The sequence below is a fragment of the Periophthalmus magnuspinnatus genome, chromosome 21 (genome assembly GCF_009829125.3).
Source record: "Periophthalmus magnuspinnatus isolate fPerMag1 chromosome 21, fPerMag1.2.pri, whole genome shotgun sequence".
Classification (NCBI taxonomy): Eukaryota; Metazoa; Chordata; class Actinopteri; order Gobiiformes; family Gobiidae; genus Periophthalmus; species Periophthalmus magnuspinnatus.
In genome coordinates, this window is record NC_047146.1 from 12518669 (window position 1) to 12545504 (window position 26836).

At 36.9% G+C, this 26836-nt stretch overlaps 2 protein-coding genes across 11 annotated transcripts in view; one reads left to right on the forward strand and one right to left on the reverse strand.

Annotated features, from left to right (window-relative positions):
• fmnl2a (formin-like 2a) overlaps positions 1 to 9242 on the forward strand; it is a 69136-nt gene extending 59894 nt beyond the window's left edge. For 2 of the 9 annotated variants that reach the window (XM_033986766.2, XM_033986769.2), the window contains 6 exons: positions 14 to 177; positions 478 to 579; positions 1119 to 1214; positions 2079 to 2208; positions 3781 to 3896; positions 6626 to 6747. In XM_033986766.2, coding sequence (XP_033842657.1) covers positions 14 to 177; positions 478 to 579; positions 1119 to 1214; positions 2079 to 2208; positions 3781 to 3869 — 581 coding nt within the window. In that variant the 3' untranslated portion in view covers positions 3870 to 3896; positions 6626 to 6747. Of the gene's footprint in view, positions 1 to 13; positions 178 to 477; positions 580 to 1118; positions 1215 to 2078; positions 2209 to 3780; positions 3897 to 5423; positions 5521 to 6625 lie in introns of all 9 variants that reach the window. The other 7 variants (XM_033986765.2, XM_033986768.2, XM_033986764.2 and 4 more) reach the window with 5 other exon arrangements.
• A 938-nt stretch (positions 9243 to 10180) lies between these two features.
• On the reverse strand, positions 10181 to 25468 carry prpf40a (PRP40 pre-mRNA processing factor 40 homolog A). Of its 2 annotated transcripts, XM_033986834.2 has the most exons (27): positions 25401 to 25461; positions 24730 to 24810; positions 24448 to 24591; positions 23448 to 23528; positions 22834 to 22852; positions 22723 to 22742; positions 22569 to 22610; positions 22393 to 22503; positions 21835 to 21955; positions 21587 to 21611; positions 20754 to 20942; positions 20543 to 20648; positions 19233 to 19297; positions 18451 to 18615; positions 16746 to 16854; positions 15755 to 15905; positions 15544 to 15677; positions 14938 to 15052; positions 14653 to 14744; positions 14173 to 14289; positions 13957 to 14094; positions 13261 to 13356; positions 13099 to 13185; positions 11806 to 11896; positions 11652 to 11713; positions 10754 to 10903; positions 10181 to 10677 (listed from the first exon to the last, which is right to left on the reverse strand). In XM_033986834.2, exons 1-27 carry the CDS (start codon positions 25401 to 25403, stop codon positions 10588 to 10590), a joined length of 2604 nt encoding a protein of 867 aa, XP_033842725.1. In that variant the 5' UTR covers positions 25404 to 25461; the 3' UTR covers positions 10181 to 10587. The 2 variants fall into 2 exon arrangements, with proteins under 2 accessions (XP_033842725.1, XP_033842726.1); XM_033986835.2 differs by lacking the exon at positions 24730 to 24810 and having other exon boundaries at positions 25401 to 25468.
• Between the last annotated feature and the right edge of the window lie 1368 nt (positions 25469 to 26836).

Below are 26836 nucleotides of genomic sequence, written 5' to 3' on the forward strand. Positions count from 1 at the left end.
ATTTTATCCACAGTGTCACTAGAAAATGTGCTACTGGACGTGAAGGAGCTACAGAGAGGCATGGAGCTGACCAAGAGGGAGTACAGCATGCATGGACACAACACCATGCTGAAAGATTTCATCACGCACAATGACGCTAAGCTAAAGAAGCTACAAGATGATGCTAAGATTGCACAGGTATTGTTAGCATTTGTTTAATTAGCCTTAATAAAGCATGAACAAAGACTTTAATTCATAATGACCAAATAGTTTATTCAGAATGATTCAAGCTTTGCAACTATCTAATTAATACCCCAATCCTTTAATTAAGTAGTTACAAAGTGTGAATCATTCTGTTTTGTTAAGGCTAATTAAGATGTAGTTATTAAAAAGTAGCACCCTGTTGTAGGAGGCTGTTGCAAAAATAAAAGTATCACTGTATTTACTTTGTTTATAATGTTATTCATAATTAAAAATGCATGTATTTGTGTTGAACAGGATGCGTTTGACGAGGTCGTGAAATTCTTTGGGGAGAACGCCAAAACGACACCGCCTTCAGTCTTCTTCCCCGTGTTTGTGAGATTTGTGAAGGCTTATAGGGTAAGATTATTTTTTAAAAAAGCTATATAGCCTAGCGCCCTTGTGTAGAAACATACTTTGCTGTAGATTTGCTGTAAAATTTAAAAGTGACTTGATATTTTAATCAGATAACATGTAAAAATCAGTAGGAAAATAGGAATAATTTATATAGATGGTACATTAGTTTTAACAGTCGACAAAACTCAAACATATTGTAATTGGAAAGCATAAACATTAAAAACTGCACAGATTCTGGTATTTTGAAGGAATAGACAGAATATGACATAAAGCATAAGCATAAAGCATTTGTCACTATTGATTTACTCACAGTGGGAATAGTAACCAAAAGTTTTACTCAAGCAGAATAAAAGAATGTTGTCAGAAAACTACTACTCTGATACTGGTAGATATGTACGGGTTGTAAAAGTACTATCTCTACAAAATCTTCCATGGTTATGCAGTAATAGCAAGATATGTCGTAGTAATGCAATTGACAAAGGTTGGAAAAATAATGTTCTTTTTGCCATAGTTATGTTTTTAACTTGTGCGTGTGGTTTCAGCAAGCAGAGGAGGACAATGAGCAGAAGAGGAGACAGGAGCAGCTCTTGATGGAGAAACTTCTAGAACAGGAGGCCATGTTGGAGGAGAACCAGAAGGTTTGGGACCTCTTTAATATTATGTTAAAACAGCAAGACTGTGCCAGCACTTTAAACTTATGAACAAACACCATTTTTCAAAAGGATTTCAAAAACGATACAGCCACTTGAAAATCACAGCAATAGTTCAAGGTGATAAATGTTATCTTAGCACTTTTTGTCTTTTGTGAGTTATGTTTCCATTTTGTTTTTATTACTGGAGTGTGGACCTGATATTAAACGTCTGGCTGCGGCATAACGTGTTTATATGTCACTAAACAAAGCAATAAAATCCAAAAGGCTGAGTTATAGAAATCCCAGGTTTATGGTGACAAACGTTAACCGTCACAGTCCATAACTATGGCAGTTTATTGGACTTCACGTGCAGTAGGTAATGTATATAGACTTGTGAGGACCTGTCTGCATTTTAGAGCCTGAATGCCCTAAAAGCTTTGAGAATAATTAAGCTGCGTAAAGAGCATCTGGGCCACTTTGATCAAATGTGTAGAGAATTAGTATTTTCTGGTGGAGAGTACACTACCTGCTTGTCTTATTGGAGATGTTACAACTTTACTGCACAGAACGAAATTTGACTTGTCGATCTCCATGGACATTACTGGTCAGATCTGATTCCTGAAGTGTGGAACAGCAATAACATCTCCATTAAAACAATCAGAAAAGTTACACAGTGACCTTTAATAATACAAAAAAGTGACAAAAGTGAGGCTACATAGACAGGCGAGGTGGTTGAGATGTCCTGCCCAGTGACACGACTTTCACTGTACATCACAATAAAACTTAAAATAAAAATACATAATGCCTTAAATGCTAATGTTGTGACTGAATAGTTGTTGCCTTGTTGTTCATAATTTTTGTTGTCCGTAGTCTCCGTCCCAAAAGAACAAGAAGCAGCAGCAGCAGCAGGAACTGATCCAGGAGCTGAGGAGGAAGCAGGTCAAAGACAATCGACACGTGTACGAGGGCAAAGACGGAGCCATAGAAGACATCATCACGGGTAACACACACAACACATGTCCACACACACATATATACACATGCTCATGCACACACAAACACACACACACATACATACTACTATATTTATGTACTACAGTATATCCATATGGGCGATCAGGGCGCTCTGCATGAATGGACTCTCTATGCTGTACTTATTATTAACACAGGGAATCTACTACGGCCACTAACAGAAATACTCAACTGTCATATATGTTTGACTGATACTATTTGTTAACAAGTGCAAACATGTGCTGACATTTGGAGGCCTGTGCAGTTACATTTGGAGTGAGCTCAAATGTATATGATAATCAGTGCTTAAATAATCTGCTCTCTTTATTTCTTTGTAACACTGTTTCTGTCTACAGGGCTGCGGTTTATAGTTACAGGCTACACTGGAATAAACGTGTTAGCAGCAATATTGTACCAAATAGCATTAGCTTTATACATCCTTTACACAACGCATGACTACGTAAATGTTCCAAAATTATTCATATTTTTTTCTGAACGTAATCTTAATTGTACATAAAACTGATATAACTACCTGCTATCATTTCAAAGTACTTCAACTTAGGGTGGACGATATTGACAAAATATACACAACCAGTCAAAAGTTTGGACACACCCTCTCATTCAGTGTTTTTTTTTTTAACACTACTTTCTACATTTTACACACATACAAAAGACATCAAATATATGAAACCAAGGTCAATAACTCTAAAGTATTTTTTTTTTTATATTTTATAAAACCTTTGCTACTTAAATATAAAATTAAAATATTTAGTAGAATTATTTAAATTTTTAATTCCATATATCTTGCTTCATATATTTGGTGTTTTTCATATGTATCTAAAATGTAGAAAATATTAAAAATAAAATTTAAAAAAAACCATTGAATTAGAGGGTTTGTCCAAACTTTTGACTGGTCGGATGTATTTTTTTTTCCTATCCCGATACAAATTTATTTATTTTTCATTTATTATGGCAACCCAAATGCGCTAAAAAAGTGCCTGTTGAGGCTTCAGGTTCAACTATTGCACAAAAGTTAAGTCCAGAAATGTCACCTTTGGAAAATTGCACTGCAAATTTGTTTTATTTTTATTTTAATCCACTCTTTTTGGATCCTTTTTTGAAAGAATAATGAAATTCTCCAAAACAACAATTGCATTATTTTCAAATTTATTACATGCTTCACACCTACAACTTTAGATAATTATACTACTACTTATTATAACACAGCAAGACATTTTAAATCCCCAAAAGGCCCCAATATCACAAATGGTACTTGCTAGTATATGCCACTATATTAGCCATTGTCTCTTATTAAATATCTGTTCTCTGGGCATAATCACTCACCTAACTCTGCTGCTGTATAGTTCAAACCATGTTATAATAGTAGTAGCCAAATCTGTAGCATCAGTAGTACTTTCCAGCCCCTTCTTTAGTCCGTCATGGGTATTTGCTTATCTCTAACAGTGCTAAACTCTGTATAGACCTGCTCTCTCTTAATGGTGTGTCTTGTCTTGTCCTGGCTGTCTCTTGTCCCTGTGTCCCCGTGTCCCTGTCCTCGCAGTGCTGAAGACAGTGCCCTTTACAGCTCGCACAGCCAAGCGCGGCTCCAGGTTCTTCTGCGAGCCCCTCACTGACGAGTACCATTACTAAGCTTTAGACCTCTCTCTCTTCTCAAAGGTTGCTGGAATATGACGTTTTTACTTCCTGGTTTCTCTTCCATACCTGCATGTTAACCACCACACTCTACCCTCACACACTCTGAACAGTGCACTGTACATGGTGGAGTTTGTGATTTGTGTATGAATTTACATGGTGTTCCTCTCCTGAGCATGTTGAAGCATGAATTAAAGTTGCACTGTGTAACTTTTCAAGCGGAGAGTCTGCCGTGGAGATGCTACTACTTTGCCTGAAATGTTCGACAGTTTGGTACTAAACTATGGCTGGGCAATACGGCAAAAAACAAACAGGATTTATTTTCTCACATTTATCAATCACAATTTTTGATTCAATTTTAATTTTTCTTTTCAAAAACTAAATAAAAATGGCTTCTCGTGTTGATTTTGTGAACACAAACATGGCTGACTTTTAATCATTGCCATTTATCGCAAAAATATGTCAAATGATTCCTTTAAAAACTGCTCTAAACCATATGCTGTTACTGACAGAGCATTGGCTGTGGACCTCACTATAAAAAACCCAAAACTCATTAAACTTATATCTCCATGGAGACCAAACAGAGGAAACCATCAGACCAAATTACAAGTCAAATCTGCGGAGCGGTGACCCAGCAAGCAGTAAGAATGCATGTTTTCCAAAGCGGTAAAACACTAGAATTGAATACATGCAAGATAGACAGAATCTCCATGGAGACAAGCAGGTCGTGGACTGTCTACCTGAAAAGTTACCAAATGCACCTTTAAGTTTTCATATTGTAATGTCATAGAAGAGCCAAGCAAACCATGAAGCAGTAGAGCAAGAGTATTGAAGCGAAGTGCTGCTGCCCTCTTGTGGTTACAAATAGAACATTCAATTTGATATCAGTAGTATAATTATTCATTTCTGTTATATATTTAAATCAATTGCGTCAATTTTAGTTACGCCGACCTCTCTATGACATCATAACATACCTGTGTATTTTGAATTTTGTTTTCCAAGAAATGTTTTACTTATTTTGATAGCCAATCAGCCTGCTGCATGCTTTTTTGCTTATTTCCCACAATGCACCTCTGCACCTCCTCATCTTTATTAAAGCAATTTTTCTTTTGAATAACTTTTCATTTGTGGCATTCCAGGCTTATTAACTAATTTGCTTGCCTTGTTTAAAATACCCAATCTGCTTACATCATTTACTGTATAATTAATCATTTCTTAACCTTAAGAAAGGGTTAATTAACCTTAATCTCATTTTATTATATTTTATGCATGTCTTGAGAGTTTGAGTATAACTTGCTCTATAGGATTTGAGCTTTCTCTGTCCTGCTGGTAGCCTCTTTGCAAAGCAGCCATTGTTCAAGCGTTCAAGTTCAAATTGCTCCCATAGTCATCACCAGTAGTCCCATTCTGCTACAGTGTATTAGGCCGATTCCCATAAGCAGCTGACACCATCTTGCTTTGCCAATACTGCAGTTTTAAAATGTCAGACCGGCATGTTAAATGAGTTTTTATAATGAGACTTAATAATGATTTTGTCTTGTCTTCATTCAGCCCTAAAGAAGAATAATATTACTAAATTTCCCAATGTCTACTCGAGGGTAAGGAAGTCCTCCAGTAGCACCCCTGTAGTGGATGTGCCCCACACCTGGCAAGCATCTCTTTATTATCTAGCTATGCAATATTGGCTATTTATAAGCGCATAATGTCTTTGCTTATAGGCTTCTAATTCTGATAGGAGGATAGTTTGTGCTGCAAAATGTACAAATATGAAATCACAATGCCATACTGTACAAACTCTTTTAAACCATAAACATAATGAGGGACATTTTAAGTTAGAAAAGATCCAAAAATGATATATTTACTGCTAAATACTGATATTGTAAGTAAAATAATTCTGTTTATTGTGTAATTTTACAAAGTAACACATTTTAATTTCACCACAATTTGAAAACTTTGAAAAATATGATGCAAAACTGATTATTTGAGCTTTCTATCATGTTTTAAGGCTGTTCCCTTATCAAAAACATGAAGAGGTTTTAGATGTCATCCATGTATGCTTCCACACGGCAATTCTCCATAAATATACAAAATCTGGATACAAAACTGTACAGAACAACTTGACAAACCTGACGCGATGTGCAGTAGTTTCATTAGTGGGATTGTTGATTGAAGTGAAACTTATAAAACATGTTAATACACTGTTTCCGGCAAATATAGCAGTTTCAAAACAATAAAAGGAAACATGGATCATTGTTTTGTGTTCAAGACATTTGAGTATTTATAAGTAGCCACAACCTGTAACAAAACTGTGACAAACTAAAATGAAAGCTCCCATTTTAATTATTCCATTTATACATCCAGAATTCACAGGATTTTATTGGAGTTTGATGATTTCACATAAAACTAAATACTAAAAATAAGTTGTTCAGGTCCTATTGTGAGTATAAGATGGTTTCATGTGGTTTGCAAATTATGGCATTCAATTTTATATACACATTTTTTAGAATTTGGTTTATACCTCTGCTACTTTTACCAATAATTTGCATGATGAGCAACATAAATAAATGCATTTAATATTGACACGATGCATTGAGCCTTATTCTCATGAGAACTGGTGCTGCTTTGGACTGTCAGGCTGCCTCTGAGCAATATATCCTCACCCACTTTATGAAAAACTGACTGACAACCTGTTCACCTCCCGCCCCCTTACCCCCCCATCTTTTCCTTTGTCTTTTTTTCCTTCTTTTTTCCAGATTTGAGGAACCAGCCTTACCGTAGAGCCGACGCCGTGCGCAGAAGTGTCCGGAGGAAATTCGACGACCAAAACCTGCGGCCAATCAACAACGGGGAAGTGTTCATGTAAAGAAAGAGAGAGAAAGTGAAGAAATGATGGATAAAGAAGACGAGTAAAGACAAAAGAAGGTTGATAGAAGGATGAGCGAACGTAGCAGAAACCATAGAGACGATTATGTATATATATTTTACATAAGGAACTGCATACCTGTGGTGTAGCAGCTGTTTTATGAAGGACTGGACCGAATGGAGAGTTTCAAAAGGTTTATGGGAAATCTTTAAACCCAGACAAGTGCCTCTGTGTCTGTTTGTCGACTTTTTTCACATTTGGAGCAATACACAATTCAAGCAGGCTTTAATCTAAAAGCAACATGCAAAACTGGACTTTTGTATGAAGAAGTGGTGAATGTCTAAAGGCAGTTAATGTAGCCGTTACATTTAGCATGACCGAGTAGCCTGGCCAGCCCAACCCGTGCACTTTCACATCAAATGCAGACTGTTTTAAACTAATTTAAAGTTATTTTAGTCTTTTTTGTGTGGATTATTTTATTTCCGTTCAACTTTTCATTTCATAGGTCCATAAAAAAATAATTGAACTGATAAGGTCAAATATAAAATGTGGTGGTGGAATGAACTGGAAACACCATTTTAATAACTACAAATTGTATGCTGTTTGGCCACAAGGGGTCAGTAAAAGTACAAGATTTGAGTCCACATTTTCTACTTGATTCAAAGGTAATGGGAGTACTGAACATTTGTACTGAAGTAAAAATACAATTACATAAACATGAACTCAAGTACTGCTGCCAAAATTGTACTTAAATAAAGGTACTAGTTACTTTAGTAGAATTTTGTTAGACTTTTTGATATGTCTTTTGAGCAAAACGTGATTAATTAAACACTTTGAAGCAAAATTAAGTTATTTTAAAAAGAAGTTTGTCAGTAGGCTGTGGAAACCAGAGACAGAGGTGAAACAGCCTCGCACTGGGACAACTGACTGTCTTCAGTACCTTCTGTGAGTTATAATGATCTATGATGGTTAGATCTTAGGTGTATACTCAATTAGAAGTACAAATACATGTTTAAAATGTACGTGAAAAAGTACATTAACCATCCCCAAAAATCTACTCAATTTCAGTAAAAGTACAATAACCATCCCCAAAAATCTACTCAATTTTAAGTAAAAGTACATTAACCATCCCCAAAAATCTACTCAATTTCAGTAAAAGTACAATAACCATCCCCTAAAAATCTACTCAATTTTAATAAAAGTACAATAACCATCCCCAAAAATCTACTCAATTTCAGTAAAAGTACAATAACCACCCCCAAAAATCGACTCAATTTTAGTAAAAGTACAATAACCACCCTCTAAAATCTACTCAATTTTAGTAAAAGTACAATAACCACCCCCAAAAATCGACTACATTTTAGTAAAAGTACAATAACCACCCCCAAAAATCTACTCAATTTTAGTAACTTGTGTCTTTGTACTTAGTTACTCTCCACTTTGAATTTGACATATTTTAACACGCAATACTTAGATCAGCTTTTACCTACATGTTTTCCCTTTGTAAACCTAACTTGATTTAACAGGGTCCATTTTACGTTAGGCTGGCCACGCTAAAGATCATAAATATATCTGTACATTCCACATCTTTACCATTCCTCTCACAATAGAAGTTTATGTAGCACGTGTTACATCTCATCTGAGGTCTAACGAAAGGGCTAAGGGCTACACTGACGGCAGAAAACTGGACAAAGTTCATTTCAAAATCAAACTGAAATTTTCGTTTGCAGCTTAATTGTGAAATGTTACTTCATAATACGTTTTTACTGTGTGTTACGAAAACAATACAAAACAATGGACTGAACTCACTTTCAAAACTGGATATAAACCTGTAATATATCAGTTAATACATTTCTCATCTACCAGGCTGAGTCTACTACTCATCTTATTGTAATTTGATGTATAGTATTTAACCACTTGAAACTTTGTATGCTTTTGTGCTGTCATTTGTCATTCAAAAACATGGCAAAAACACAAAGACTTCCTATATGTACAGATATTTTGCTACTTTTTTACTTAACATTACCAGATGGTTAATATTGTACATACTGTTTAAACATTGCCTTGAATGTTTTATTTTAACTTATAGTTTTTATGTTGTCGTCTTATTTGTGTATTTAATAAGAAGCCAAAATCGGACATCTCACTCCATAAAGGGGGGACACTGGATCACGTACTTTGAAGGTGGATCAAAGTCAGTTATTAACACAGGAAGCATGTCATAAAATACAAAATGGACCATAATAACTATATATATATTATTATTATTGTTATTATTATTATTATTGTTCAAAATGGTGGTTAAAAGCTTATCTGTGGAGAGCTGTGGCTTTGAAGCTCCTGTTTTGACTGCAATTATGTTCACTAAAGCCATTCATTTGCATCTCACTCTGTAACCGTCATGTCTCTACTCTGGCATGTTTTGAACTTTAGGCAGTTTATGGTTATTATCACATAACAATTTAGATTTTCAATGAATATGATCAAATAAACTATGTTGAATAATATGAATGTTTGGACTGTTTTTCACGAAGTCTTCTGGTGTTTTCAGGAATTGTTGCTTAGAAGACAGGCAGGGAAATTATAAATCAGCACCAAAATGACTAAATTACTAAAAAAAAATTACAGAAAAGTTGTGTTGTACATATAATTACTGAAGTTATACTATCAAATATTTGGGCTAAACACTACTTCAGTACTGAGTAACCGTTAGATCAACATCTTAACTCCAAAACAATTGTCCAAAGATTAGATAAGGTACATAAAGTGTGTGTGTAACGTGTTAGTTTTGTCTCAATAGTAAAATTTCAAACTCAATTTTGATACTAAGGAATTCACTCTATAGTCAATACCGATTACACACATACCGCAATGAAGATAAAAACGTGCTCTTTTTTGGTTATGGAATGTAATTTTCACACACAAAATAGAGCTTTCTTATACTTACAGGTTTTATACTTGTTCTGATAAAGCTCAAAATGACACTAAAACTGTTCAGGAAAGCACAAATTTTGTCCAGTTAATTATATATTTTTTGTTAGTGTCAAAAATAAGTATCTAGTCATGATATTAGTTTTAATATCAATGTGTATCTGATTTTCTATACTTCTACACAACCCTAATATGTGTTCCCATCCACCATAAAACATTTGTCAGTACTGGACTATGGAAACATATTTGGATCATATTTTTGAAGGTAATGTGGGTGGTGCAGTAGCGCTGTCACAAATAATCTATAATTTCTTCAAAAAGTTGCAGAAGTAAATGACACTTCTGAGATAAACTGTCATCACTGTGTCGATATAAAACGCCATCATAAAACCTGTGCTTACTCATAAATGCACAATTCATTTGCACAATTTACAGGAATAATAGGTCATGTTTTTGCTTAAAAGAAAATCCAGCCATTTTAAACATATAAAAAATGTAAAAAACAAGCTGTCCCGTCATTTTTTATTACAATAAACAAAGTCATGGTATCTAAACAAGTTGTAAATGAAAGCCTATTGACATTGTCTGAGGTATGAGCGATATTTCTCAAGTGCCTTATGAACACGACTGAGCTTCAGAAACAATGTACTTTCACTTTCACATTGAGGCCCTCATCAGTGTCAGCAAAATGCTTTATCAAATTTAAAAATGCAAGACCAATAGAGAACATGGACAACTAGTCAACTAAAATATTTCTAAGCAGGTTTTTAACAAATCAGTCTGACATTTTAGTCACAAATTAACCGCATGACTGAAAAAAAAAAAAAGACAGTGTAGCCTTGCAGAAAATGGGGAAATTATTGTGATTTTTGCTCAGGTGTGAATGTATGTTTATAAAGCCTTATGAAGCTGTGATCAAGGTCAAGGTGCATCCAGTTGTTCCAGTAACGTCCTCCTCCGTTTCTCCAGCTCCCCTTCACTCAACTCACTGCCGGATGTGTCCCAGTCGCCCTGTTCAAAGTAAAGTAAAGTTAGACTAAATGAAAATAGAAATAAGTTTGCATGAATATGTTTTAAGTGTTCTGACCTCTTCTTTGATGGCCTTCTTTTTAGGAGACTTCTGTTTGGAATCAGAGCGAGATTTGCTTCTGGATTTGTCGTTTTCTTTGTCTTTGTCATCCTTTTCTCGCTTCACGTCGCGCTCTCGCTTCTTTTCGGTCTCAGACTCTGGAGAACCCTAGGAACAAAAATACAATATTGAACATTCTGATCATCAACTTCAAAAGACTCATTTACTTTCTCTGCAGCTTCCAAAATACTCCAGTAGTGTAGTAAAGTATCGCTTGGGTGTATTTCACTCTTCAATACTTAATTCAGAGGTTAAGTAGGATTAAAAGTCTTTACCTGGGGGTCACATTCTCACTATTTTACTACTGTTCATAAAAATGTATGTTATTTAAGCGATGATATCTAATTTTAGAATTGGGTGTATAATGATTCTAAATGTAAATTATAAAACTTTGGCTTAGGACAGATATAGCCAACAAGAACTACTGTAAATAACTTGATGGTGCACTATGTAATATTTTCTGGCTGAGGGTATGCCATCTACTAGTCTCCATGGAATTATGTTTGCCTAAAATGTTCCATGTATGGCATTAAAGAAGCAGGTAGTGCCACAAGGTCAAGTTCTAGGTCCGGTAATTTTTAGCAACTAAAAATACCCGTACATAAAATATGTAAGTTGAGTGGCATACTGAGGAACATTCCAGGCAAAGCAATGACATCTCCATGGAAACAAGCAGGTGGTGGACCCCTTCACCAGAAAAATTGCATAATGCACCTTTGAGCAGAATTTCTTTTTACTTATTTTACTGAAAAGCAGCATTCCAAAGGTGTTGTGAGTATTCAAACATTGTAATAAATATTCTGTAATACAAATACCACAGTACTGCACACCATGAGCTTTGTACATAGTTACTTACAGACTTGTGACGTCTCTTCTTGGCCTTCTTCTTGTGCTTCTTGGACTTCTTATAGCTCCTCTCTGTATGCACCCCAGAGGCACAGAAGTCAGACACATGAGTGGCAGTGCACTTGTGAGGTAAGAGCAGGTGCATTATGGGTAAAAGCACTCACCAGACTCTCCGCTGGATGAGCGCTCAGACGGGGACTTGGACTGAGAGCGCTTTTTCTTCTTGTGGTACTCCTCCTCCTCTGACTCCGAGCCCTGGCAGCACAGAAAGTACAAAGGATATATAGGATCATAACACTAATACTATACAAGGCAGGTATGAGAAGGACAGGATAAAAACCTTTTACAAATGACAAAATATATACGCAATAAAATACAAATATGTGCACAATATCAATGTAGACAAAAAATACAGCAAGTAACGTTTAGGTATTTTTACTTGCATCATAGCCTCCTGAGACCTGGCGTCCTCATATGTGGACAACACATTTTGGGTTGTCTAGGCCGCAATGCAAATTTTTAGAAGAATAACAGCATACAAGAATAACAACAATGCAAATATATTATATATATTCATTTTTTAACAGTTTAGAATGTTTAGAATATTTTATATATTTATATTTTTTTATATATTTTTTTTTTATTTAAATTTTTTTAATTTTTCTTCCTGCTCCTGTCAGCAGCTCTTCACATCAGACACATTGTTCCAAGAGGCACAATTGTCGTTTCACATTTTGTTTTTACATTCAGGACAAATGTTGCTGTTTTCAGGGTCTTAATAAATAGGTTTTGCAAATCATTATTCAAATGTTTTATCAAAATGATGAAAATGTCCACATATGAGGACATTTGGATTTACATAATTTTTTCTAACCCATAATGTAAAAAGATAATTCTTTGTATTTACACTCATCTGGTTCCAGTCAGCCCAAATAAGAAAGAGAAATTAATAAAGTATCTCATGCAAGAGCTCGGGTCTCAGGAGGTTAAAATAAAAAATATCTTCTAACTTAAAATATTCATCCTTTTGTTTTAGTCTAAATTTAGTTGTAATATTGCCTGTGTATAGTGATATTTATACAAATCCTACACGTATCACAGATTAAGAAAATAAAATTGGAGACCGAGCAGTGTGCAGAGCAGTGTGCATATGCCGGTGGAGGTGTGTATGTTGGTACTGGAGAAAACAGGGGTGATCAGCAAAATGACATCTTGAAATTAAGCTCAAACATTGCTCAAACATGCACAAATCACTTCAAATACAACTTTGAGTGAGACAGATTTCAGTCCCCACAATGTGATAAACTCCCACCCATTTAGTTTCATGACTTATGCAGACAATGTTTTACAAACCTGACATTTCAATTTGCAACAACAATGCAAAGTAAACAACAATTTATAAATACATTTACAGGTCTAATTTTAGAGTAAAGTGGAGTAAGGGCAAATGCACTGACCGATCTAGAGCGCGAGCGTTTCCTGTGGTGCTTCTTGGACTTCTTGGAGTGCTTCTTGGTCTTGGAGTGGTGGTGCTGACACTCGTGCTGTGGGTCATACATGTTACAGTCTGCGGACGGCTGGATATACAGGAAGTGTTGTCATAGTAACAGCAACTGTACCTCCAGGACGTGCATGAAGTCTTTGAATATCCTCTTCCTCTCGGACTCCAGAGTGATGTCCTCAAAGGCAGGCTCCTTCAGAAACCTCTCTCTGACCTGGGACAACAGAGGGAAGACTGTACTCAATGACAAAGATACTAGATAGATACTGCTAGTCCCAATTCTGCCCTGACTAGATGAGTACAATATGAATATACAACTAATTAACTGTTCAATTTAAAAAGCTATAGTATGTAAAAAAAATAAAAATAAAAAATAAGGTTAACACAAAGGCATGTTTGTTTTTTTCTCAACAGCTATGACTCTTATTGGCCCCTGCTTGTCTCCATGTTGTTCCTTTGGCTATAAAACGTATTTATCTCCATGGAGAATGTGACTTTAACTTTCTATTTCCATGGACTCATGCAGTTTACGTGCCACATCCAGAAAGTTACATACTGTACCTTTATAATAAGCTATGTATATAAGGAGACCTGATTCTTCAAAAAGGAATGGCCCAAGGAGTAAAATTATTGTTATTCATTTGTTTTATTTTTGCCATAAAACCAGATAATTCTCATTCTTTAAATGCTAAAACGCTCACACTCGCTATTCACTCCAAATAATCTCAATAGAAGATCTCAAGTTTCATTAAATGTCAGGAAAAGTGACCCTTTGATTGATGGGAGAATAATTGCAAATGGAGAAAGCACATACCGCCTCCCACATGGAATCGGGCTCCAGAGATGGTGTGGACTGCTTCAGCATGTTCTTAAACGCAGCTTCTTTCCTCTTCATCTTCCTCGCCTCCTCTTTCTCTCTCTCCCTCTCTCTGGCCTCTGCCTTTTCCAACAACTTGGCACCAACACAACCAAATTAATCATAGGAAACAACGGCGAGATTATAGTAAAATGAGTAATGACAGTCGCTTACACTGTTGAAGGCCAGTTTGATGTTGCCTGCGTCCAGTGTTGTGGCTCTTTTGTCAGAGCTGATAACAGAGCCAAAGTCGTCAAAGCTGGTGTTTACTTCTACCAGGAAGTTTTTGTCCTGTAAGAAGTACAGTAGTAGTTTTAGTACAATGTAAGAAGCTTGTTTGACATTCTGATTTGATTATTGGCTTAGGAACCAAAATACAAATAAACCCAACAACTCAATCATCCTGTAACTTTTTGTTGTAATTGTGATCAACTATTACAAATATTATGAGTAAAATGTAAATAGTATGTCTACTTAAACAGGTAATGGTTGTGAAATGTATATAAAATACTTCAAATGGGATAGGGACAAGCAAAATACAGATGTTTTTCCCCATGAAAAGTCTTTATAACTGATACAGAACAGACATGTACCCATTCTTGAATCTAACAGCAACCAATACAGCTTAGCCTTACTATTAGATTTGTTCCCAACCTTGAGTATGTCTTTAATAATCCTCTTCTCATCGTGGTAGCGTGCTTTCAGATCCTCCACGTAGAACTTGAACAGGTCCAAAGGAGTGGAGCCTGGAGAACAAGTGCATTTAAATTAAACATGTACAAATATAATGAGCTCTGAGACATGAATACAGAATGTGTTATGAGCATGTTCTGGCCACGTGAGGAGACACAGAGAGGGGAGAGGGGAGGGGAAAGGGGTCAGAGTGACGAGGGAAGGGGTTGGAGTGACGGGGGGGAGGGTGGGAGCCTGCTGTCCTACCCGGCTGGCCCAGCATGTTGGCGAAGCGGATGTCTGAACTCAGGGTCGGGTACATTTCCATCCAAGCCGACATGGAGTGGAGCTGCCCGTGATCGTGAAGCTCGTCCAGAAATTTCTGAAAAGGGAGGGGGAAAAGTAGTCAGACAAAGTACATTACATATATACTACGGGTAGGACGAGAATATAAGAAGTGGACTAAGTGAGTGAGACGTCACCCATAGCGTTCAGTCAAATGAAGTTTGCTGAGGCTAGCTGATATAGGGGGGAATTTGGAGCCGAGTTCCATATTTGGAATTCCGACTGCGAGTATCGTAGCAACCAAAGAGTCAGTCCGGAGCACGGCTGTTGAAGGTAATGCCTGGACTACTGGTTTAGCAGGAGGCGTGCGCTTAGCAACGCTGTCAATCAAACCTGTTGCTAAACCTAATTTGTTAACAATGCTAGATCATGTAGAGCGGGTTAATACAAACATTTAAAGACCAAAATGACGAGGCTCACTGCACAATTTTTTATGATTGAGTTGATTGCACAATTAGGATAAATGCAAACTACAGAAAGAAGCTAGCAATTATTAAAAAAAAGAAAAAAAAGAATGATAGATCTCACCTGGAAACACTCCCTGTTCTTGCGCTGTCTCCTCCTCTCTCTGAGCAGAGTCTTCTGTTTCTCCTCCTCCTCTTCTTTCTCCAGAGCCCGGATATGCTCCTCAAAGCAGATCAGGGCATCCTCTTTGTCCATGTCTATAAGTTAAAAACAACACTATTATTACAATGTGAACTCCCAAACAAGCTCTATGTTTCTGGATTGAAGGCCGTACTCTGTAGCTCCTCATCCTCGGCGAAGGTAGGGTTGTCCAGGAGGTACTGCTGGGCCTCAGACCAAGTCGTGCGGTATGTGACGTTAGCCATGTTATCCAAGATGTTTTTCAGAGCCTCCCAGTTCCTCTTGCGCAGTTGCTTTGCTTGTTCCTGGTCAATGCAACAAATATATATGAATATTTGGCTAAAACTTTAGCTCTGAGACTGCTTCTCTACAAACTAACATGACAGTGATGTATAACTTAGAGGCTCTATACAACATTAAACTGACTTTGAGCTTTTAACCATAATGTAATTGACCCACTATTTTAAGCAATCTGGAGGCCATTCAGAAATGCTACTGTGTCTGTGTTTTGCAAAAATTCCCTTAAATAAGCTGCTAACCAACTTCCAGTTCTAGCAGCTAGATTTCTGGCCCTATTTCAACATCTTCACTCCCCAGTGCGCCAGCAGTTTGAGTTCTTGTGCCCTCTGCTGGCTGTTTGTAATTAGTAAAGCGCGGAATACAATAATTTGATATGTTCGCTAGCAATTTTCTTCAGCTATTGAATGTGAAATATCAAGGCCAATGTACCCTAAAGAGAATTCAGTGTTCAGTTTATGGTGCCATTTTTGAGTAGTATTCAAAAGATAATATTTTCTTCTCAATTGTTAGTTACTATAGTAACTAATAGTAACTAATAGAAATAGTCCTCATTTTTCCATCATTCTGAAACCCATGGACAGAATGCCTAATATTAACATCAAGATTAACAGAATATCAGACTGCGTTTTAAGGGTCATTTAGCTTCATTTAATGTTAGCATGTTATGACACCATTATGAGATATATTTTGTTCAGAATTGTTAGTTACTATGGCAATGGCCCTCATTTTTTCCATCACTCTGAATCCCATGGCTAGAAATGTCCCTAACACAGACTATGTAGGTATTAAGAGTCATTTATGTAGCTTCAGTTAACTTTAGTGTGTTATGGGAATGGCATCTTTACCTTTTCTTTCTTGGCAAGATAAAAGAGCACATCTTCGTAGATCTCCAGCCGGTCTCTCTCTGGCACACAGCTCCACACCTCCAGCTCCCCGAACATCTGCTCTGCTTTCCTGATGCACAAAAAAACACCACAAATGGCCTATTAACAATACGTTTACTCAGCAGCCCACTGGGGGGCACTGTTCCACAGGCAATACCCAATAACTGCTATTTATTTGTACACTTGAGCTTATTAAAATGTAAAATGGTTCAGAGATGTGCTCTGGACTAATTCATCTGACATACTAAATGTTCAGCAGAGGGCACGGGTTTAACATGGGGGTAGTGGGTAATTAAAAAGTAAAAAGTCGTGCTGCAGTTTCTGACTCATCTCTGAGCCTCAAAACCAGGGCAGAGATCAACGCAGGGACAGTAGCCAAGGTTCAGCCCTCTGTTGTCATTTGATGGATGAAGTACAGACAGTCAGACAGACTGAGAACACATCAATATTATAGCCTTTTTTGTTATATAGGTCTATGACAAAAATGAAAATGCAAGAAGGGTTCTAAGGGGAAAAACTACATAATCATTTGTATTGTTACTGAAAATAATAATGAAACTAATAAGACACATTTTGGACCTTTATTGATTATTGGCTATTACTATTTTGTGCTGGAAAATTCAACCAATAGTGTATGATACTGATATAAAATTATATAGAATTATTTTAAGGACTATACTGTAGTCATTGGCTATAGTCAAGAGTATTTATTTTACAGTGGTTTCAAACATTGTCAAAAAATCTAGCCTTTTAAGTCAAGTTTGAAATGTATTGTGGCACAAGGAGTTAAACGATGCATGAGATTTTAGACATAACAATAGCTGCCAAAATTGTCACAAGTGGAACCACACAGACCAAGATCCTTTGCTTTTTTTTACAAAATGAAGAAGCTGATCTTCAGAAAGATTACACCAAATAAAGGCTTGCAGTTAAACTCTTATGTATCCATCTATATGATTTTTCTAAATGTATTTAACCTAAAGTGCAGTGACAAGATCACTAGAATTCAAATATTTATACAAAAATCACCTTCACCTAATAAACAGTGAATTAATTAATAAAAGGCAGATTAAACTCACACAGTTCACTCACAAATCTCAAGCTAACTCACTCCAACTACCGGCTCCTTTCTGATGTTGTCCACATAAATCATTATAATCCTAATAAAATAATAAATAAAGCGGCAACTAAAATAAATAAGACCTACATCCCTTATTATAGCAAAACAAAAACAGACAGAAATTGTATGAGTGTGAAGACCATATTTTTCATTTATATTTCAAAGGCAGAAGTATCTCACACATTATAACATGTACCACTCCTGATATCACGCGACCACTGACACAACATGCTTTTATCTCCTCTTCCTCATTCCATTTCCCAGCACCACATCTGCTTCTGTCTTCGCATATCAATCAATTCATGCTACTTAGAACGTAACCAGCAGCTAGATAAATAATGCACTAGAATCATACAACACTTTTCTATTTTTAACACTCCAACAGCACTGTTGCATCATGAACTATACAACAGCAGCCCAAGCATGGTCCGCAACAGCTGATGGTGTGAACTGGTTAATATGTGACCTTACATTGATCCTGTCCACATAATTCTCATTGGCAATACAGAGGAGTGTGAGTTGATACAGGAAGAGAGTGGTGCTCACTTGTATCTCGTGTTTGATGTCATCTTCTCGTGGTTCTCCAGGAATCTCTGAAATGTTTCTTTAGATTCCTTGTACTTGATCCGGGCCTCTTCCTTCTCCTCCTTTTCAGTCTGGACTTTGTAGGCGTTAAAGGCTTGCTTCTTTTCGCTCAGTTTGGGCAGAGCACTGAAGTGAAGTAGTGAAAAGAGAATGAGAGAAAAGTAGGGGTAATGCTAGGCCTAAAGCCAATAATTAATTATGTTATTGGCTTTTTGTATTTTAACATTTGCAGAGTAGAAAGTTAAATAATTAACATCCATGATTCATTATAGTAACTAATTAACTTCACAACTTTTTTGGAGGAGGGGTATTTATTTATTGCAGCTTTTGTTTTAGATTATGCAACTGACAAAAATCCCCCATAGCAGGACAACCCAGTGAACTCCATAGAACGGTGAAAATGAAGCCTTCCATGTCCAAAATTAGATATAATAATGTAACTTGTTTATTCAAAATTGTTACTGTGACAAGCCTAGATGACAGAAAGAACATCTAATTTATCAATCAAATGCCCCCAAAAAATGCTGAAGGTAAATCAATGTTTATATCACAGGAAAACTATTTTTAAGCAAATGTTTTTTTCATTCATGGTGTCAACAATACGGTAAAAATAAATAAAATGGTTCTCTTTCTTTCTTCAATACTTTTAGAACTAGAATAAAATTTGGCACAACCCAAGTGGGACTAGTTACTACATACTAGGGCTGGGAGGAAAGTGAAAGGAGCCTGAATCAGTAGCTCACCTGTAGCGTGGGTCGTTGATGATAAGTTTCATGGCCTGTTCCCAAGAGGAGTTTGAGGATACCCCCTGCAATGACACAAGAAAAAAAATGTAAATGCTAAGGAACCAATAATAAGAGTGTATGCTCCAAACTGTTATGGTGAGTGGTTCATATACAGTTCTGAATGTGGATCCGACTTTTCTATTATACCAAATACAGATCCTATATTACACATTATTGAGGTTTTTGCTTGTAGACTTCTGGACAACTGGTCTTTTATGTTTAAAAAAATAATGACTTCAAGAAACAAAGGTATATTCAAACAAAGCTATATGCAAACCGTAACAGTTTAGTTTCAGATTACAATAAAAATTCTTCTGCAGCAAATGTATTTTTTAGAAGTAAGTCAGTACTTGTGTCATGTAGCAGTTTAACCAAAATACTGCAGATTTAATGCACTGGAGTTACATTTTCTTCTCTTTTTTTTCTACTGGCACTAATAACTGTCACATTTAAAGTTGCAGTTCAGTTGAGGACAAAACAAGTGCTTTGCCCGGAGCGTTCAGATGCCCCTCCATCACTCTCTGCTCCTGTCACTGTCACACTTGTTCCAGCTCACTCAGCCGTGCCGCTTTCTCTGACTGTCTTAATCCTGGACCTTTGATCCAACGGAGCTAATCATAAAGACGCTGCCATTAAGGGAGCGCAGGAAATGGCGAACAATCTCAGGAGGGTGGCTTTGTGCACAAAATTAAATAGAGACTAATTATAGCTGGAGTCCTGGAGGTGGGCGGGGCAACTGTGACTCAGCCCCCAAAGTACGGCTCGTCTACAGCAACAGGAGGTGAGTTTAGCTCGGGGTTAAGAGTTCCCAGGGGCTGATGGTAAAGTATGAATTAGACAGGGATCTACATATACAGTATGAATGAGTTGCTAGAGTTGCTTATGGAACAGAAAGAGCATGAATTTAATCCAAGCTAACACTTCTAAACTAAGACTTAGTTTTGTGTCCTGATGTGTTAACAGTCAAACGCCTCATGTTAATAGAATCTAAAGAATCAACTTTGAAAAGAAAAAAACTAAACTAAAAAATTAAAATAAAAAAAGTTGAAAATAAATAAATAAATAAATAAATATATATATATATATACACACTCCTCCCAGTTTTAATGGAATGGAATTATGCGTAGCACTCTGAACTGAGAACAAGCTGAAAAGTCAAACTCTTGTTACATCCAATTGAGAGACACATTTTTCACTGTGCATTTGAGAAACAATTCTTTTGTCTACATTTAGTGTGTGCAGTTGATTGTTGTGACCCTCAGACTCACCTTCTCCTTGAGCAGCTCTTTGAAAGCCTGTTTGGCCTCTTCCTTTGTGTTCCATTTGTAAGTCTTCTTCTGAAGCTCAGGACGTTCCTCTTTTGGGGCCTCAGTGCTAAAACAACACACAATCTAGTCACAATTTGTGTAAAAACATTGTTCTACTTTTAACCAATAAAAGACAGAGCAGACATGTTGGTTATACATGTATGGGTCTCACCTGGCAGCGGTCTCTGTAGCGACAGTGCCCTCTGCCACAGGTGTGTCTGTGAGGAGTGTGGCATTGTGGGACTGCTGCTCCTCTGAGACCTGCACTGAGCTGTCTGCCTCCGCCCCCGTTGCCAAGGCAGCAGCGGGGATGGACTGCACCGCTGGAGCCACACTGATGCCGGGAGCCGCGTCTGCAGTCCTGGAATGAAAACGGTGTCATTCACATCATGGTAAACTATTAGACAATGGTAATAAAAGCTAACCTTTAATACTCAAAAGGTTGTAGAATAGTGTGCCTCAGAATTATATTATTATATAAGCGATATACAGCATAGCGCTGTGCACAATATGTCGAAATAGAATCAAAATTGCAATTTCAGTTGGTGCAATTATCATATATCACAAAACTTTTCTGAAAAAATTGCAATTTGATTTTGCAGCTTTAATAAATTCAGTAGAATACAGTACAATTATTACTTACAGTACAGCAATAGGTACAGTATGATCAGTGGTTTTTGACTGTCCATTTGAAGAATTAAAGCTACCATCTGTAATTAGACTGGCTGACCTGCCCCTGTTGTATTCTCACACTTCACCACTAGATGCTATCCACATTACTGCTTTCTGATAGTGTGCCAGCTTTGGCCTGACAGAATAAGACCAGAGAGCAGAGAGAGAGGAGGGTTATATAATATATAATATATGTTAAAATGGGAAGAAAAAATCTATTCCTGGATTGAAAAACTATTAACTATTATAATTTTGAAATCCCTGTTCTATTATTAACTTGCTTCAAAGTTCAGACGTAATGCAATGTAGAGGAAACACACAGGAAACTCTTACCCATTCTCCTCGGCTTTGATCATGGCTGAAATAAACAAAGGGAGAGGTCTGTCAGGGTATGCTTCTGTTCGTTCTTTTCAAAGCTTAATACAGACAAATATAGCCAAGGAGCCTCCATGAGTGATGCCTTCCGTCCTGATTGCAGCCAACAACATGCAACAATCTGTCTTTGATGATGCTGTTAGTGGCTCATCCAGTCAGGGCCGGGAATGGATAATAAAAATCTCATGGAAAATGAGTCCACGTACCTTCCAGATCCTCCAGCTCCTTAGGCTTGGTCCATCTGGATTCCTTGGTCTGAGAGTTGTAATAGTAAGGCTTCCCGGTGTCCGACTTGTACTCCTTCCATGGACATTTGGAAAGCATTTGCTGCAAGGGTGCAAGAAAAACATTTGATCATAAAATTATAGCTGAAACTAATATATTCTGTGATGTACTTCACATGTTAAAAGTGCAGTACAATACAGTTGTCTTAATACAGTTCAATTCTCAACATACGTGAAACTGAGGATGTGGTCACACTTGTTATTTGGTCCTAAATTCAGCCCTGATGTGAACATGGTTTGATTTGCTTCTAGTTCTTGTTTAGTCAGGATCTAGTTTAGTTTTGGGTTGAATCCTGGTCTAGTCCCAATTTTGATGTGGCGAACGCAAATGTGAAGCATCCTAAATGAACAAGTTTTTTTCCCCAAGAATATGCAACTGAGTATATATTATCAATAATGTTTTTGCCAACTAAACTGCTAAACACTTCATTGAAAAATGTCAATATACACTATACATAAAATCTTTCAAAGTTTGTGTACCTCAGCTGGTGACTTGAGCTCATCTGGTTTCTCCCATATGGACTGCTTGGTCTCTGTGTTGTAATAGTATGTCTTTCCATCCAGTGACTTGTGTTCGGTCCACACAGACTTCTATAACAACCAGCAGTTTAAATAACATTTCAACAATACAAAGCTCCATTCGATTTGACACAAACCTTCTTTGGGGTTTCTTCAGGTGGAGAACCATTGGTAGTACTCTGCAAAACAAATAGAATTTTAAGTCATTGATATTTGAATCTCTAGGTATCTCTAGGTGAAGCTTGCAACACATGTTGAAAATTGAATACTGAGTAAAACTGTAAAACTTACAGCTGTTCCAGGCACAGCAGCTATAAGGAAACCAAAGAGCTGATGTTGTTACTTATTCATACAATATAAATACATATTAATTTTGATAAATCTAATTATGGCCATTCTTACCTGCAGCTTCAACTCCAGGCTGTGGAAAACAAAGAAAGCTTTATATAGTTTATTTATGGTGTGCATCACATGCAAGCAAGTGGTTCAGTTAACGCTTGCTTATCAGTGCCAGACAGGTTGATAAAAACTCTTTCCTAATTGGTACATAACACCAGGTTTGCAAAAGGCTAAAATATGCTTTCTGTCTGGAGGCTCTCATGTTAAATAATTCAGCTGCTCATTTGTATAACTGGAATTGACTACTTAGATTGGGCTTGTATGTGGCATTAAATATGTAATGATGATAGGTAAACAGGAAGCTGAAAAAATAAGATCTTGAGGAGAGGATTATCAAGAAAACTCGATTCTGAGGTATAACAATGATAATGCCTTACACTTGTAATGCGCGTGTAATCAATACAACAACCTTGCAGATGTAGGAATTCTGAAAAATAACAATATTGTCCATGCTACATTTGAGCAAGAATAAATTTGATACATGGCAAATATTTTCCCTATGCCATCTAATGAGCTTAAAGCTCTAAAATAAAGGCCTGCCCTTTATGTGTTGCTGGGTATGTCGCAGCTTGCAAAGTATTTTGGAAGGTGTGAGCAAGCAAAGTGTGGAGACTCACCGGTCCCGCTGGTTGCACCGTCGCAGCTGGCATCCGCGGCATCATCATTCCTGGCATCATAGGTGGCATCATGCCTGCCATCTAAGAAAAGAACCATCATGAAATATTCATCTGGCATTTCCATAGCTCCGAGTGGCGGCAGAGGCACTTGGGCACAGCAGGGGGCCCCTATTTGATGGTGTGTGGAGATGCTCGGGGCCCGGGAGGAAAGGGAGGTTTAAACTTATTTAACTGTGTGATGTGTTTGGTATCAGCATCATCACAGCAAAAGTTCATGTCACCTTTTACAGCGACACTGGCACTTTGGTCTCACAACTTAAGTCAGCATAGCAGCAGCAGAATAATTTATTTATTTATATATTTATTTATTTGATAGGGACAGCGCATATTAATGAACATCTGTAAACACAGTGTAAATATGCCAGATTATAGCAAAAAATACTAATTTCCATCTGTTGTCCCTAGGCAGGTACACAGAGAACAAATACAACATAGACATTAATATGCTAATAGAATTCATTTAGAACGGCTAAGCTGACTTTAGTGAGTCATCCTAAGGTGAAGGGTGGATGATGCAAGTTTGTGATAAAGTACTACAATTATATCGCATTATCAATGTTATTTCAGGTACATCTACCCACCTAGTTCAGGTGTGCTCAAATAGACAAAAAAATTATATCTGGATTTAAGTAGAAGTAGCAATATGCAAATACCAACTGGACCAAAGACAGAACTGAATTTTCTTTTGTTATGGAACCTACCTGGATGACTAAGGAATTTACAATTACAGTAGTCTTTATTTGATTACTCTGTAACAATGGCAATGTAAATTGATTAGGTGGAGATATTAAGCGCTTGTCCTGTCTTAGAAACTATTACATTTTCAATACAATGCATCTCCAATGACACAAAAAATTAGCATGATCTTGAAATAGCATGGTCTTTTCAGATACTGATAACATAAAACTTTTATCTGAAATTATTACGTCAGGTTACCCACCTGTCCCATGGGTGGTGCACCCATTGGGGGCATGATTCCAGGGGGAATGATTCCTGGAGGCATGGGGGTCATACTGGGAGGCCGCTGCCCCATTGGAGGAATCCCCATTGGAGGGAAGTGAGGCGGGATTCCCGGTGGTCCCATCTACACAAATCAGAAAATGTCAGAATTAGTACCAGGATGTGTCTAGTGCATACTGCAGAGGAAACTACACTTGCATAAAACTAATAGTTTGCAATAATTTGTAATCGTTTTGACACTTGATTGTACTTTAAGACTTACAAACGGCGGAGGCATCCCCGAGGGCGGTACACCTGCGTAAGGTGGCGCTTGGCTCGGGCCGTTATTAGCCTCTGATGAAGACTGCCATAAATAAGAGACAGCCACAGTGTTAATGAAGCATTTATGTGGCATCAGCTACAACCCTGCACACTTTAGTGACCATGTTTCATTTACAAATGCGGAATATATTTGTTGTAAGTAATAAGGTAAGAAATTCAGACTCTGATATTAAACAAAAAGCTTAGGAAATAAAATAAGCATTTACTTTAGCTTTACATTTTAGCTAGAGTAGCCCTGTTTCCTTCTTGAACACACACCACCACCACCATTATCAACAAAGTCAATAGCAAAGTCCTGTGCACGTAACTTTGATATAATAGACCACGATTATCAACCACCTCATGTCGCAGACACAGACATACTTATATTTTGAGCGCAGAGTTAGTAGAAGGAAAAAGAGTTTCTCATTGATCACTGCCTTGTGTGCCGCTAGCATGGCGCTAATGGTATGCTAACAGCTAATATTCTTCTCTCTACATCAAATCTACTCACACAAACACCATACAGTGATGTTACTAGCAGTTTTAACACAATCGGTGCGTTTACTGTGGGCTATAGTGTTTTTATCTTCCCTAGATTTAAACTATTCTTTTGAATGGTTCTGCACTCACCATGTTGACGATCGGCCCTGTGAAAACTTCAGCGCCTCCCAAGAAGGAGCCTCCTGATTGGTTCAACGTGCTCCCACGACGTGAGGTCAAAGGTAACGCTTCAACGTCATCAGTGCTACTATTTTGTACTGATGCAAAGAAATGCTCTATTTTTCTGATAATAACTCTACCAAATTACTTAATCATCACAGAAGAATTGGGATTCTCTCTTTAATCAATTTCTCAGTTTTCCCGTATTGAATTTTCTCTAGGCCTATTATTATTGCATTATGTACTGTATTATTATTTGCCTTCAAATTAAGTTTACATGTATGCCACTTTTGTCCATATTGTCTTGCTTGTTTTTAGTTTATTTCATTGTATCAATATGTATATTTTGTACATTTTAAAATAATAGTTGTAATAACAATAACAACAACAACATCAATAATAATAATAATATAATAATAATAATAATAATAATAATAATAATAATAATAATAATAATAATAATAATAATAATAATAATTGTATATAATAAAAAAGAAATGCAATATTTTTGCTTTAATTCACTGAGTCATGCAATCCATGGAATAATGTTCAGTCATATATTTTTGTTTAATTGTTCTTGTAACCCCAAAAAAGACATGACTGAGGCATGCCCTTATTTACACACACATCATTTTATAATCTTGAGTTCACACATACTGCTTTGAGATGGACAGATCTCTCAAAGTTGAGTCGTGTATTTGACTTTAAAAAACTCAATTTAGTTTTTTTTGTTTTTGTTTTTTTTTCACTTGTACTCCCAATGCCCTTCCAACTGTATAGACAGACAGTGAGCAATGCAGAAACAACATCAACAAGAAAAAAAACCTCTAAAAAACAGCTCTAGAAATGTATAGTCATCTGCCTCACATGACACAGTTTTGGCCTACAGTTTCTTTAGTTCTTCCTTAAAATCAGTTCTAAAATCCATTAATCAGGACACCTGTGTCTAATGTAAGTAGTAAATTTTAATGAAGTGAATTCTTGTAACCGTCTGCTTGTGTTCTTGTTGGGGCTGCCTGAGTCTCTGTGCTTTAGTGCCATTGACGTGTGAAGCAGGTGACCGAGAGCTCCCAAACAGATGAGGCCACACTTCAGCCAGACTACAGTAAACTCTGATCTATTTTCTGACGGGAGCAGGACAATTGTCTATCCATTCTGTTAACAAGGCCACGAGGAAGGCAGGCGACAGTGTGGGGCAGTGATGGATCGACCCAAGCACTAATGACGAGACAGAGTGCATCACTATTTCTGCAAGAAAACAAAGTAAACAAAGGCAAAGCAACACATGCATTCATTATCAAAGAAAAAGGATTAGTGTAAATGCAACAAGTATACAAATGGTTACAATATAATAATAATAAGGTGTTGGATTCGAACCACATATCGTCTGGTTATATTAATGACTG

Coding starts and splice junctions, on each gene's coding strand:
- prpf40a (XM_033986834.2), bottom strand. Junction 15,906..16,745: donor ATCTTGCCAAGAAAGAAAAG/GTAAAGATGCCA, acceptor TGCATTGACCAG/GAACAAGCAAAGCAACTGCG. Junction 14,745..14,937: donor CAACATGCTGGGCCAGCCGG/GTAGGACAGCAG, acceptor CTTGTTCTCCAG/GCTCCACTCCTTTGGACCTG.